General features: G+C 40.9%; 1 protein-coding gene across 2 annotated transcripts in view; it reads left to right on the forward strand.

The window, feature by feature from the left end:
- The window catches only part of robo2 (roundabout, axon guidance receptor, homolog 2 (Drosophila)), a 359,300-nt gene that overhangs the window by 319,279 nt on the left and 24,957 nt on the right, over positions 1 to 15,064 (forward strand). For both annotated transcript variants that reach the window (XM_056756352.1, XM_056756353.1), the window contains 10 exons: positions 665 to 746; positions 833 to 998; positions 1,123 to 1,289; positions 1,789 to 1,910; positions 3,812 to 4,043; positions 8,029 to 8,153; positions 8,298 to 8,469; positions 9,511 to 9,699; positions 9,932 to 9,958; positions 13,310 to 13,352. In XM_056756352.1, the coding sequence (XP_056612330.1) occupies positions 665 to 746; positions 833 to 998; positions 1,123 to 1,289; positions 1,789 to 1,910; positions 3,812 to 4,043; positions 8,029 to 8,153; positions 8,298 to 8,469; positions 9,511 to 9,699; positions 9,932 to 9,958; positions 13,310 to 13,352 (1,325 nt within the window). The remainder of the gene's footprint in view (positions 1 to 664; positions 747 to 832; positions 999 to 1,122; positions 1,290 to 1,788; positions 1,911 to 3,811; positions 4,044 to 8,028; positions 8,154 to 8,297; positions 8,470 to 9,510; positions 9,700 to 9,931; positions 9,959 to 13,309; positions 13,353 to 15,064) is intronic.

Consider the following 15,064-nt stretch of genomic DNA (forward strand, 5'->3'; position numbering starts at 1 on the left):
AATTCAATCAGATATCGGTAAGACATAACAGAGATGGGCACAGGGAATCATATTGCATTATAGGGATGAATGGGAAATATTGATTTTGGTAAATTGTTTGATACTATCACTTAGGGATACGACAGCTCTCCCAAGAATCATTTATAGAGGCCTGGACCGGCTCCAGCAAAACACACATGCTGTATGCACACACATACAAACACACTTTTAAGGCCATATTAAATTTAAAGTCCCCAAGCCCACCCCCGTCGGCTCAGAATGGAATAGCCATTATGTATGACAAGGCTGCCCACCTCTGACATTTTATCTAATAAATGGAGGCAAGACGCTTTGATGAAAGGCAACAAAAAAACAGAGGCAAGGTCCCGGAAAGGTAGAGAGAGGGGGGACGTACGCCAGCTGTCAACAGTCCAGGGGGTTTCAGCGACCGGCCCTTTAAATGAATTAGTCTGCCTCTCGTTGCGGTTAGAAGGGTGGTTTGCGAATTTGCCAGCAGGGATAAAAGCTGGATGAAGGGTGAAGAAAATAGAATATATCCACCATATTAGTGTCAGCACTCAAGCCAAACTGGACATGCTCTCTCTCTCTCTCTCTCTCTCTCTCTCTCACTTAGATCAGAGCTATAGCTTCAAGATTTCAAGATATGCTTTTGTTTTTATTTCAGCTCTCAGATTCTGGTATCTACACCTGCGTGGCTGCAAGTTCCAGCGGAGAAACTTCATGGAGCTCCTTCTTGGAAGTCAAGGGTACTTTGTGCTTTTCCCAATGACCACCGGTTATTTTCTCGCCCCGATATCTTCATTCCTATTGACTGTCTTTCTTTTCCCGTCAGAGTCCGGTGCTCTTCTTGTAGTCAAAAACAGAGATGAGAGTGAGCTGCCAGGTCCGCCGTCCAAACCTCAGGTCACAGATGTCACCAAAAACAGCGTGTCGTTGTCCTGGCAACCTGGCCTTTCCGGGGCGTCGCCCGTCTCGTCATATGTCATTGAAGCTTTCAGGTATGAATGATTTCATAGCCAATTTAGATTCAGTTCACAATTTTCATAGACGCAAAAAGCGTCATTGAATTTATCATGAACACAAATGAGTGGAATTTGACATCGCTTCCTCCTCCTCATGCAGTCAATCGGTGAGCAACAGCTGGCAAACTGTCGCCGATCATGTGAAAACAACGCAGTACACCATAAAAGGTCTCCGACCCAACACCATCTACCTGTTCATGGTGCGAGCGTTGAACACCCAAGGCCTGAGTGACCCCAGCCCAATGTCTGAACCCGTTCGGACACAAGGTACAAATATTATAACTACACTTCTTTATGACTTCCTAAGTTACTTCCTAACCTCAAATCTGTCTGGTCCATGTCAACATGAGCGGCGTCATAGACATGGAGAAAGAAGCTAAGCCCGGATACTACGCAAACTAACAATCTCTTAAGCTTATTAGTTCCAGGGATGGAGGATAATGTAGAACAAACATCTACTTTTGCAGTGTATAATTGAGTTAGTGCCCTGCCTGGTACCTTAATGATCATTACGGGGAAAAAAGACTGGAAAAAGATTTGATTAAGGTGCCATGGAGTCTCCATATGTTCATTAGGGGTGACTGATTCTGGGACCTTGAGCGGTAACCTCACCGTTCGGCTGTGAAGCTGTTTTTTGCTCAATGGGAATGACTTCTCATCCATCTTTAGGGGGATTAAATTGTATTTAAGGGATAACGTTGTACCGGCAGCAATTTAGCAATTTGTTGTATAATTTAATGGCCTTGCCTTTTTCGTCTCTTTACAGATATAAGTCCCCCAGCGCAGGGTGTGGATCACAGACAGGTGCAGAAGGAGCTCGGCGAGGTTATGGTTAGGCTACACAACCCAGTGGTCCTCAGTCCCAGCACCATTCAGGTCACATGGACGGTAAGATGCACTATGATTGGACAGAGGTCGTAGAGTGATTTCTTGGTTGACGTCTCCATTTCCCACAGTTTTCCAACATTTATATAAAGGTTCAAAAAGTGTTGTTTGTTGAATTGCATTAAAATGGAGTTTTTACAGCTCGGGCTGTGTCTAAGCGCTCTCCTGCGGTATATTAACGATTGCCATCAAGCATCATTACAGAGACAAATGTAGGCGTCTGTCTGTATGGCCTTAATAGGGATAGACTGTTTCTGAGGTATTTTTCGCCCATGAATAATCCATAAATCATCAACCTACGCAGCCCCCGGATACAGCAGCACTCTCGCTGTAAACATAGATGGGTGTCAGGAAAGCTTTTACGATCCTGAATCGTTCAATTAATGAAAGTTAAAAACCGTAGGAAGGAATTGAAGCCCATTGGGCAGATTTATCCACGTGCGGGGAGGAAAAGCAGATGTTTAATGTCTCGCTGCGCTGTTGGGGAAACATTCATGTGAGTTATGCCCGCTTTAAATACAACTTTTATTCAAAAACAAGAAAGGAATAAAGGGACTTGTTTACTTTTTTGTAAATTGTTTGTTGTGTTAATTCTTTATTCTTGTGTTGCTTTGTGGCGACACACTGCAAAAGTACTTAATAGAGTTAGGTTTATGTTTTGTACCCCATTGGCAGATTATTATCGTTTTATGCATTAACTGATTAAATTCTGTCAATTTTTTATATATGTCTCCTTTTGTAAACATAATAAGTCATTTTGCTTTTTAAGTAAGTTGATTTACACATTTTTTAGGGCTGTCAAACGATTAATTGCGATTATTCGGTTCCAGAATGAAGGTTTATGTTTACATAATGCGTCTACGTACTGTGCATTTTAGAAACACAAAAAACATAAAAGTACATGTGTATGTATTTAGAAAATATATTTAAAATTTTCGAAAAATTGAAATTGTAAATGTATGTGTATGTTTTTATTAATACAAATTGAATACGAACAGTACACAGACTTTATATATAGATAAACTTTTATTCTAGATGCGATTAATCGCGATTAATTGTTTGGCAACCCAATAATTTGTACGGAAAAATAGGACAAAATTCGTTTTTGTTCATATTTAGAGTAAAAAGTGTGGAGTATATATGCAGTATATGTTATTTTTATGAGTTATTGTCTAAGGAATTTTTGCTAATTACCAATGAAGATATTAGCACACCTAATGGGCAATTCCAATGTTATGGATGACATTTTGCGTTAGGTACGTGGCATACAAATCCTCAGAGAATGACCTTGTTACAAATATCTTGAACCATCTGTTTATATTTTACTAAACCCCTGTTGAAAGAGTCTAAACATAAAAAAATTGTCAGTCTATGAAAAAATATTCTATTAAAAAAAAGCGAAAAAAACATGTGACAAAAAATGGATGTTTTATTTGGGAGACGACAAACTTTGTTGGATCTCTGTGAATTAAATGCACAATCCTGAGCCATAATATCCAATTAAAAGAGAAGGGATGCCTCTTTATAGAACATAAAATTGTTAAATTGTATGTAGCGTTATGGATGTGACAATCCTGAAAATGCCATTTACCTGACTATGAAAAATTATGCACTAAAAAAAATACAAACGCTTTACAAATTTGAAGAGAGATCTCACATGGGTATTTGAACCACCAAATGTTAAAATCCGTGATGTTACCAACGTAAAAACCGTTGGTAAAAACATATTTTTTTCATGGTAAGGTTGACATTTTCACGGACTTGCCCTAATGCCATTTTGGCAACCGTAACCTAAAACCCAAGAAGAGCATTTTCTCACTAATACATTCTTCATCTCTTCCTATTTCTCTCATTATGAGTCTTCTTTGCTCTCCTCTAAATGTCATCTTCTGTGTCCCCCGCAGGTGGACCGCCAGTCTCAGTTCATCCAGGGCTACAGAGTTTTGTACAGGCAGATGTCAGGCCTGCCCTCCCCTGGGTCGTGGCAGAGCCAGGACGTGAAGATTCCCTCGGAGAGGAGCATGGTGCTCTCAGCTCTGAAGAAAGGCATCGTGTACGAGATCAAAGTCCGGCCTTACTTTAACGAGTTCCAGGGCATGGACAGCGAGTCCCGCACAGCCAGGACAACAGAGGAAGGTACGCGGTTTGGCTCCTTTGAAGAGCTGCAGGAAATCTGTGATGATGTTTTTGACATCTTTTGGCTTTGATGGGTGACAGGAATGAATACGGGAGTTGAGAGGTTGAATCTCTTAATGGTATTTTTGTTCTTGGGCAGAAATTTTGGGGTAGTGATACATGATTCTCCCTTAGGCCAATGTCATTACAAATACCGTAGTATGCAATACTTACCTTGCTTTATACAGCATCACAGCCTCCAGCTTGTCTCTAATCTGACAGGACTCATGTGAAATATGCTATTATTTTGACACAGGCATTGACCTTTTCTTTGTTGTGGGTATCGTGTGTGGCTGATAAGACCCTAAATACGCATGATTCGCAAATTTGTTCCTCCTGTCAAACTCGGCTAATAAAATATCAAAACACATCTTTTGTCCTTCCAAAATGAATCATTGGACATATTTACATAACGTGACTCTGTTACTCAAATGTGAGACGTAAACAACATCCAGGATTCACAGCAGTGCCTTGGTCTAAATGATGGTAACCACACATAAATCTTGTAAAAAAAACAATCTTTGAGACATTTAAGCAGCATATGGAGATCTCGAGAAATACATTCTCACACACACAAGCACAGAATGCTTGCTGATTAAAGTCTGAGCTCAATGACAGACTCATTTGTTACCCCGAGTGTCCGTAGAGAGCCATATCTCCTCCACACAGCGCCTGCTCTGTCTCCTGGAGCTCACCGCTGTCGCACCTTACACCTGCATGTCACCGCCATTACCGGAGCAAGACCAAACATCAGGTCCCCTGGTGAAAGAGAGACAAGGGGCCCGCGAGCTGAGATGGACCCCTTCTCTTTCTTGTTTTCCTCGGTGTATCGCTCGAAAGTGTTTGTCATGAGAACAGGATGATTTATTGACCATTGTCTTATTAGACAATTATAGCTTCCCTCTGGACCTCGCTCTTTCCGTGGTGTTTTCCCACTTTGTCTTTTGCCGGGAAGTAAAAATGCCTTCGCTTTCATTTAGATCTTCTGCTGAAGTGACAAATCTTGCAGGCTCACATGATTTTTCTTATAAAGTAAAACTGCAGTGAATTGGTTACAGATAGCACTGTGATCAGAAGACATTTAGCAAAGTGATTGTAAAAGCTTCGAGAGAGATCCCATATTTAGCTGCATTATGTAACTTGTTTTATTACAAATACAAAACTTTTTTTTATGTCATTTGACATTACTCAACTTAAAAGAACAAAATGTAACCTGCAGTTTCATCTTTCAAACAGAGATGGCGATAGAGAGGCGAAATACTTTATATTGTTTCCCAGCAGCAGCGATTTTAGTTTTTATTTGTTTTGGAAATTACGCTTAGCAGTACATTTTGCTAAAAGAGTGAATCCGTTTTGTCGTCGTGTTTCTATAAAAAATGTTTTTATTATTTCTATTATAATAGTAGTTGTATTAAAACTCCAGGCTGAAAAGGTGAAACGGGCTCTTTCAGAAAACATACTCGGTGATCTTAATCCATTTTCTAGTTAATAATCGGCCTCTCAATGGAAATCTTTTCCCAAGGGTCATTATCGCACAATGATCGGTGACGTGCTAAAGCGACCTCACATTTCTGCACATTCAGTAAGCCGCGGCTCGCCCGGGGTCTCAATATTAGCTCACTTCAGTGTTTTTTCCCTCCAGACTACAGTAACTGCAGTGAAACAGAGGTCACATCCTCACTAGCCATACATCACACCGATAATAGCGCTATTAGCATCGCCCGCGCCGTTGCTCGCCACATGAGAAATTTGTATTGTTTGGCTCAAACGTGCATAACGATGAGCCTCCAAATGATTTGCGGCATTAACTTTGAATGACATTGGCTGCATTGTTACGGGAGGGATTCTGTCACCTGCGACGTGCCGATTTAACTCCGCGCGCATTAGCCAGATTGAATCGGCCGCTCTTTTATTTTCCCTCGGCTGCAGATGTTTGATGAAGGCAAGCTGCCGCTCGTCCCGTCATGCCGTTCGGGGGTTAAACCGGGCCGCTCCGTGCGAGGAGATGAGTGCGGCTTTGGGATATATGCCATTTACTTTGGGGTCAGAGGGTGGAGAAAGAAAAGAGAGAGAGCGAGCGGGAGTTTATCGTAATTGAGCTGTCAGTATTCTGCTGTGTCGCTGCACCTCGGTTCTCCACCGAAAGAACGTTAAAAAACAATGTTATTTTTCATGACAGCTCGCTGTTATTTATTTCATTCCCTTGCTGGTGTGTCTGTCAGATGGGTTCTGATGGGGTTAATAAAAAGGGGCCCGGGGTCTCGTCGCACAGACAAAACAGGTTCTTCGATTCGCAACTTCTTCCGATCAATACATGGCTGTCGATATGTTTGCCCTGCGCTTTATGCTTTACCCCATCTAATCCATTTCTCAAAATATATCTGTTCATCACATTCTTCAAGTCACTCCTTCGAGCTCGACAATCCACCCTGTTTGCAAAGAGAGCCGGATAGTTGCTGTGGCTGACTCTCATTGTCTCTCAGTTAATGTATTTTTCAGTAAATCCCTTCTTTCAAGGTCGAGATATAAAATCGTAGTGAAATGTGATGGACTGACAGTGGCAGGCTAAAGAAAATCCCCATCTAATGAACTTGTGCACTCGTGAGCACCGGACTAAAGCTCAACACACACACATCGACCGCTTACTGTAACACAGTGACATACAACAGATTCTTTCAGAAGAAACAGAATGGGTGTTGAGTGATGCACACCTGGAGGATAATGTTATTGCTCAGTGCGTGAACTTCCGCAGTTTAGGAGATTTCTTAGTTGTGTCTCATTTATGTCTCAAGTTATTCTCAGATGATTGTTAAGGAGAAATCAAATGAGATCAATTGCAAAAAAAATTCAAACACGTGAAGAATATGGAGGTGAAAATGAAAGTAAATAGTATAGTTGAAATAATCAGAATTTGGGTATATTTGAGACATGTTTGAGTTCATGTGGAGATCTTTAATAATATTGACTTTATATGGCAGATTTGACAGATCTCTTGTGAAATTCTAATGGAGACATTTGTGAGATTTATGGGCCATTTTTTTAGGAGATATATTTGAGACGCACATTTTAATTTGCTGTTAATCTCAGGAGAAATAAATGAGATATTAAATACGCATAGATTAGATGAATTAGTGCTTTAAAGCAATCTATCTCTCTCTCTCTCAATTTCAATCTCTCTCTCTCTCAATTTCAATCTCTCTTTCTTTCTTTCTCTCTCTCTCTCTCTCTCTCTCTCTCTCAATTTCAATCTCTCTCTCTCTCAATTTCAATCTTTCTCTCTCTTTCTCATTCTTTCTCTCTCTCTCTCTCTCTCTCTCTCTCGCTCGCTCTCGCTCTCTCTCAATTTCAATCTCTCTCACTCTCTCTCTCTCTCTCTCTCTCTTCTCTCTCTCGCTCTCTCTCTCTCTCAATTTCAATCTCTCTCACTCTCTCTCTCTCTCTCTCGCTCTCAATTTCAACCTCTCTTTCTCTCTATATATTTCTCTCTCTCTCTCTCAATTTCAATCTCTCTTTCTTTCTCTCTCTCTCTCTCTCTCTCTCTCTCTCTCAATTTCAATCTCTCTCTCTCTCAATTTCAATCTCTCTCTCTCTTCTCTTCTCTCTCTCTCTCTCTCTCTCTCTCTCTCTCTCTCTCTATTTCTATTTAGGTGTGCTTTATTGGCATGACAAAATGTACATTCGTATTGCCAAAGCATTTGCAACTGCAATATGTAAACAAACGAAAAGAAAGATAATATGGTAATAACATACAATAAAATAAAAAAGTGTGATGTATGTAATGCACTAAAGTGGTTTATAAAATAATATATGTAAATATATAAAAACAGAAATAAGGTATAGTTAAGACAAGATTTACAAAATCAAAATATACATAAAGGGATATAATAATATAATGTTAAGATCATATATTGTAAATATATGTTCATATATGTGCTCCCTCTCTCAGCACCCAGCGCTCCGCCTCAGCAGGTGACTGTTCTCACGGTGGGCAATCAGAACAGCACATCCATCAGTATCTCATGGGACCCTCCTCCAGCAGACTTTCAAAATGGCATCATCCAGGAGTATAAGGTAAACCCTCCCAATTTTCCTTTTTCCGCACAATTTACACTTAAAATCTGTCTCACGGAGGAGACCACATGATTAAAATTTGACAATTATCTTCCAGACGCTAACATGGCTTATTTCATCTCACTTCACAATATTCTCTTTCAGATCTGGTGTTTGGGGAACGAAACCCGTTTCCATGTCAATAAAACTGTGGACGCTGCCATCCGTTCGGTTGTGGTGGGGGGTCTTCAGGCGGGGGTCCTGTATCGGGTGGAGGTGGCTGCCAGCACCAGCGCTGGGGTGGGAGTGAAGAGCGAACCCCAACCCATCATAATCGGTATCAATAACCTTTTCTGTGTTCGGCATTTATAGATGATGCTCAGAAATGTCTTTATGGTTTGACTGTTCATTGGATTGATTTGATTCAGAAACTAAATTATATCTCGAAGTCAGAGCGGCAGGGGTTTTTCGTAGCATGTTTTGGTTGTTTTAAGTGAGTAATGTGGATTGTGGCGGGTTGTGACTGGTTTGACCCGTAAGTGATGATTTGGCCAGCGATATGCCCTTATTCCCAAATGTCAAACTCACTATCTATCTTCACACACAGCCAGAGGCTGATAGACCATAAATCACCACTGTGACTTGTGCGTATGTGTGTGTGTCCTACCCTCTTTTGAACTAAAAGCAGGTCGATTTAAAGGGATAGTTTCGCTTGTCATGCCAAACCTGTACGACTTTCTTAAATTCGTATGAGATATTATGAAGAACGTTGGTAACTACACAATACTCGACAACATCGACTTCCATTGTACTGACACTTAACGACAGAGACATTTCTCAAAATATCTTCTAGAAAAGAAAGAGTCATACAGAGGTGTGAACAACATGAGGGTGAAAAAATGGTGAACTGTTCCTTTAAACGGACCTTGTTTACTATACCCCTGGTCTTGTGCACAACTCACCCATGCAAGTTGTTTTATTTCATTTCAATTTCATTAATTTCTTCACCTCAGAAATTACTTTTCTGTTCCGCTAATGTAATTGAAGCTAAATAATATTACACAATAATATAATAGCCTAAGACATTCTCACCATCCATGTGTAAATATGAAGTGTGAATGTCTTGCAAACTTCCAGTTTTAGTTATTTTTTACACTTTTTCATCCTCTGCTCACTGATTCAACAGTAAACGTCAAGGCTCTTGATGCTCCAGTTGAGATGATTAAATGATTTCGGGCTGATGTTCGCTGGAGCGTGAATGTTTTCCTCGTGCCGTTAAGTCGACTACAATCTCATTTGTGATTTTCATAAGAATCACAAGCGAGATTTCATAAGATTTTCATTAGAAAAAAAAATACGTATGTGTGTGTTCGCGCAGGTAAAGACTTCCGGGATGTGATCGTGAGCGGAAACAGGAACAACAGCATCACGGAGCAAATCACGGACGTTGTGAAGCAGCCAGCCTTCATCGCGGGCATTGGCGGGGCCTGCTGGGTCATTCTGATGGGCTTCAGCATCTGGCTCTACTGGAGGAGAAAGAAGAGAAAGGGTCTGAGCAACTACGCAGGTAAGGACTAAAACATACAAAAAAGTTGTTTGCGTGTCTTCTCCGTGTTACTGCCCGCCCTGCGACTTTTCCTGATTGTTTTGGCTGCGATCGTAGCGCCCGGTCTCCTGCGGCAGCACAAACGCGCATGCAGAAATACACGCAAACGTGCATGCATATAACACAGAGACGAGCTCCAGCGCACAAGCACTGCAGGCTTTGTAACGCACACTCTTTCTGTCTTGTTTTGCAGTTCAGTCCTTCACCTTCACCCCTGCAGGTACTGTTCATTTGTCCCGTCTTCTACGACTCCCATCATGCATTGCACTTCTCGTTTCTCACGCGCATTGTAGCATCCTTTCCATGCGTGCTAGTGTTCTGTTTTTGTCCACACCGAGTGGAAGATATGTGGGCTGGAGGTCCTACACTTTTGTGTTTCTTTGTCCTCTTCTTTAGCTCATTGGTGGTCACTTCTTCTCATGTGGTTTTTCTATCTCGTGTTTGCCCACCTCTCCTTGATCTTCTTTTCTGGGTGTCTGTTTGTGCAGGTGTCGTGAATGGGTTTTGATCTTCTCCATCTTTGCTCTCCTCCGTTCTTTCATTCATTCCTCCCTTTGTTATTAAATGCTTGAACAAACATGTGGGATTCACATACGTGGGATTCACTGCTTACTTATTGAAGGTTTTCTTAACGCAAGCGTCTTTTCAGTTCAAGATTTTATTATTCATTTAAAGAGGCATTATGTCTACTGTTTTAAAAATACTTTTATTTGTTAAATGCGATGAACAATATAGCTTTTCAGCATTTATTAATCTATGTTAATGTTAGTGAACGTCAAAACAATTGAACGTGTTAGTTTATTTGCATACAGCTTTTGATTTCATTTTTTTTTATTCGTAAACACTAAGGTTAACATGAACTATATAAAAAATATTAAAACGTTAATTTGCCATAAGGATTCTGGGTATTAAATAACCATAAATAACAGACATACTTCATAAAGAGGATACATACTAGCCTATATACTGCAAAAATAAAAATAGTGTGCTATTCCCGACGTAGCCATATTTCAATCAAATAGACGTTTTTTTATACATCAAATATCATCTCGTTCATGCTGCCCTTGATTTTCCACTTATTTTCGCAATAGCTCGAGAAACGTTTGTAATTCAATGGTTGGTTTGTCCGTAGGTCGCGCAATATACAGGAGATTCCCAAGCCTGCAGAGGTTAACCAATGATGACCTGATCTCACATGGTTGACCACAATCATGCTCTGAATTGATAACAAAACGACACACGAAATTCAGTCAGCCGGCCCAGGTGGCCCTCGTGTCTTTGGGGATTGTGTGTGGATCGAGGTGCTTTTATCTTGTAGGAGGATTTCGCTCCAAACTTCATTACAGATCGAATCAGTCTCCTCGGAAAAGCAGACACTCCTTCACTTTCTCTCTTTCCGTGGAGGTTAAGAGCATAGGTGGCGGGGTCTTATGGCCCAGTTATCTGCTCTTCCCGTTTTAATGCACTCCAGTGGCCCAGTCCCCACTGCGCCAGTGGTCTTCAGGGTTCTTGGGTCCCAGAGGTGCACGTCTCGTGCGGTTTCTCGATTCCAGCGTGCTGAGCAGATAAGTGTGGCGTTCAGGCGCATTACCGACATGCCAGACCCCATGTGTGTAACTCGTGCCGAGGCATTCGTCCATGCCGGTGAGAGCAGCTTCTTCCGTTAGACATTGTTTTTCCAAAGCTGAATTGTCTTGGGCTCATTATCACAGTTCACTGCAAATCTTGCCAACGTTCCAGCGTTTCAGGGTTTATGGGATAAACAGAGATCGTAAAGAATAGGGCGTTAGCATTTTAGGGCATTTTTCTGAAATGATATGACATTTAAGACATGCCTGTTTGCCGACGAGTTTGTTTATTTAATGGAGGCCGGGGGGCGTCGATGATGAATCCAAATCCACCTGTTCGCACAAACGCACCAACGTTAAAGCCATCGGCGCCACAAGGCTAAATCAAGTTCTGCTTAGGCAGGAAGGAAGATTTGATGGAATTTTTATGCAGCGATTTTGCATGGCCGTAAATGCTTATTAAAGAGGAGTAATCAGTTTTCAAACTGAGAGAGTGCTTATCTGGAGCGCAGCCTGAGCCGAGGCCAGCGCCAGTCTAACACGGCACATCAAAACCACAGCAATGTGTTCTATTGTAGATAGGCACTTAACAGAGCTACACACGCATAGCGTCACATTAAAAGAGTCCCACGGGGAGAGAAAATACCGTTAGTGTTTGTTCTCAATTTACCGAAATGCCAGATTCTGGAATTAGGCACGAATGCAAATAAACGTAACAAACACGACGCTCAGAGGAGAGCCGACCCCTGGGTAGTGTTCATCAAGTTTAATATTTAAACTGTCTGTTTGTTAAAAGAGGTGATGGATTGTTAACACCGGAGACTGAAATGTCACAGATCTCATTTGGATTCTCTGCAGGCCGCTTCGGTGACAGATTGGGAGTCGAGGATCAGAGGATCAAGTAGTGCGCGCTAAGTAGTGTTGAAAGATTTGTTTCGCTGTAAATTCAAGTGATCCTTCACTGCAAAAAATGACTCTCTTACTTAGTATTTTTGTCTTGTTTTCCAGTACAAATGTCTAAAAATTCTTGAATTAAGATGCATTTTCTGGATGAGCAAAATGACTTGATGTCTTGTTTTTAGACAAAAAGATGAAATTTCAGCGAATTTGTACTAAAGCAGAAAAATTTGCCAATGGGGTAAGAAAAATAATCTTGAATTTAGTGGCTAAGAAAAATGTAAACCTTAATTCAAGATTAATTTTGGTAAAACTTTCCTTGAAGCATTTCTGTATAATGCATTATAAAAGTCATTTTAAAGCAATGTAATGCACCTTTTAATGCATTGTAATGTCTTATAAATAATTGTTATGCAGATAATACATTAAAACATTTTAAATTGGTTATAATTATTTACAACTACATATAATGCATTACAACACACATTATGAAGAATTGTAATGCATTTGACCCTTTAATAACTCATTATATGCACACATGCTTCAAGGAAAGTGTTTTTTTCTTACCCCATTGGTAATTTTTTTGCTCGTCCAGAAAGCTCTTGATTCAAGAATGTTCACACATTTGCAATGGAAAACAAGACAAAAATACTAAGTAAGGAAGTCATTTTTTGCAGTGTAACTACACAAAGACGTCATAACTCTTTCATCCGATTGTGTTTCCATTTTGCATCCTTGTGTAAACTACATTTCTCTTTGTTCATGTTGTGGCAAGAATATAGAAACATTTCCAGAGATATAAAACAAGGGCAGAGATGCTTAGATTGTGCGATCGACTTTATGAAATTAATTTTGCATGTTTATCTGCGTGCACGCTCTGGGCGGTGCAGTCAGTCGTGTAAGATTACAAAGACAGATAAATAGATAAATAAACTTTTAATTTCTTCATCAGTTCCACTTCTTCAGCGTGGAAATTTGTTTCAAAGAATCATCAATCAGACAGAGATGACTGATGCATAATTGATTTCATTTTGGTTGTGTTATCATGCTGCAATGACTCATCTCTCTCTCTCTCTCTCTCTCTCTCTCCCTTGTTCTGACCACAGTGACGTTCCAGCGCGGTGATGGAGGCTTGATGAGCAACGGGAGGTAAGATTCTTGTCATCCCTTCTCTCGTTCTCTTTGTTTTTCCACGGCATGCCAAAAAACAGCTCCGGTTATTATCTTTGTGCCAATCAACTTCCTTTAACGTTCAAAGACCAGCGCCACAATTCCAAACCTCATTCATATTCTGTCCATCATCCTTTGGAAGGTCATCAAAACCATTATCCTCTACAAGGCAGCCGTCTTCCGACCCGTTCTCCTCTTTTAGGGCTTCGCGCCGTCCCCGCGCAGCTAGAAATTCATTTTGAGAGGAGAATTGAAATGTTTTTTTTTAGGTTTCTGAGGGACTCGGAAGGGGCACATGGCCATTTCTTATGGGTCAACAGCTTGGTTAACCTTCCGGAAGTGTAGGTGCGGAAGTCATTTCCATAACATGAAAAAAATGAAATGCGGAAGATGCTGATATGCGCTGAAAAATGATATCTAACAGGTTGGACACTGCAGGACCATTTTGTAGAACCAAAGCACGCTTCGTTTCGATTCTTTCAAGTTTCAAAACCAAACGCACGTGGGGATCACAGCAAAGGGTCGAATGTGTTCCCCGTAACACGGCTTTAGATCTCCCAGCGTCTCTCCGTTCGCACACACATCAAGCTGCTTCTAATATCACGGCATGACTGATGGAATATAAGATGAGATCTGCCTGTTTGTGTACCCTGCCTTCTGTCAAACACACACACGTACGCGCGCACATATTCCTTCACGGGCGGCTGGCCGCTCATAAATCTCACCCCCCAAAAAGAATTAGCAGGAACAATTTAAGCAGAGAAGGGTTTTATTTTATCGTTTGTCAACCCCCTTACGTCCCCGCTGCCTGTGCGGACCCCTGCAGTGATAAATTTGCCTGTCACCTCAGCTGGGCGGGTGGAATATGAGCATGTGTAATAATGTAAAAATAATTACCCCTGGGAGAGGCTAGACCAACCCTTACAGATTCCACGGGCAGGTCTGAGCTGAGTTTTTTCGGGGGCAGCAAAGCAAAGGAGAGGTATGTTTGAATGACACCAGTTACCCGACGGATCGCGAGAATCAATCGGAGGGGGTCGGTCTTATTTTCATCCTAGTCTCTTTTATCATATCTCACGGGTCAGATCCGTGCAGAAGGAGGTTTTTTTAGGAGGTCATTTTCTGCACCCACACATCTTCTCATTGTCTCATTGCTGTATCTGTGGATGAAGGTATTTCAGTATCTGGAATTAAAGTCTCAGCAGGTGTCGGGTAGCAGACACTATCATCTGAATCCCCCTGCAAGGTTTCCTGCTCAAGTGAAGTTCTGCTGTAATTGATTTGATGATTTCAGATCCCATGGGTCTCCTATCCAATCATAGATGATGCCCGATTGTATTGTTTAATAGTGATGCAGTACCTTGTCTTTTCGTATATAACACTCGAGAGACCAGGGATAAGCAGTTATCTCTGTAGAGATGATTAAAGGAAACAAAGACATTCATGATTGTAGTCTGTATGCAACTTGTATTCTATAGAAACTTATTCTTGTAATGGGATTCTATACAGTGCCTGTTTAGGTTTACACAGGTGTAATGCCTTATAACACACGAAATAACACAGATTGGGTTTCTAATTCTGTGTTAAATTATTATCTATCTGATTTTTTCCTTTGTTATTATGAAATTAAATGTTGAATAAGTAAATTAAATTTTACATACATTTATATTCATAATATTATTAAAATATGC

The sequence above is a fragment of the Triplophysa dalaica genome, chromosome 9 (assembly GCF_015846415.1).
Source record: "Triplophysa dalaica isolate WHDGS20190420 chromosome 9, ASM1584641v1, whole genome shotgun sequence".
In the NCBI taxonomy this organism is placed as follows: domain Eukaryota; kingdom Metazoa; phylum Chordata; class Actinopteri; order Cypriniformes; family Nemacheilidae; genus Triplophysa; species Triplophysa dalaica.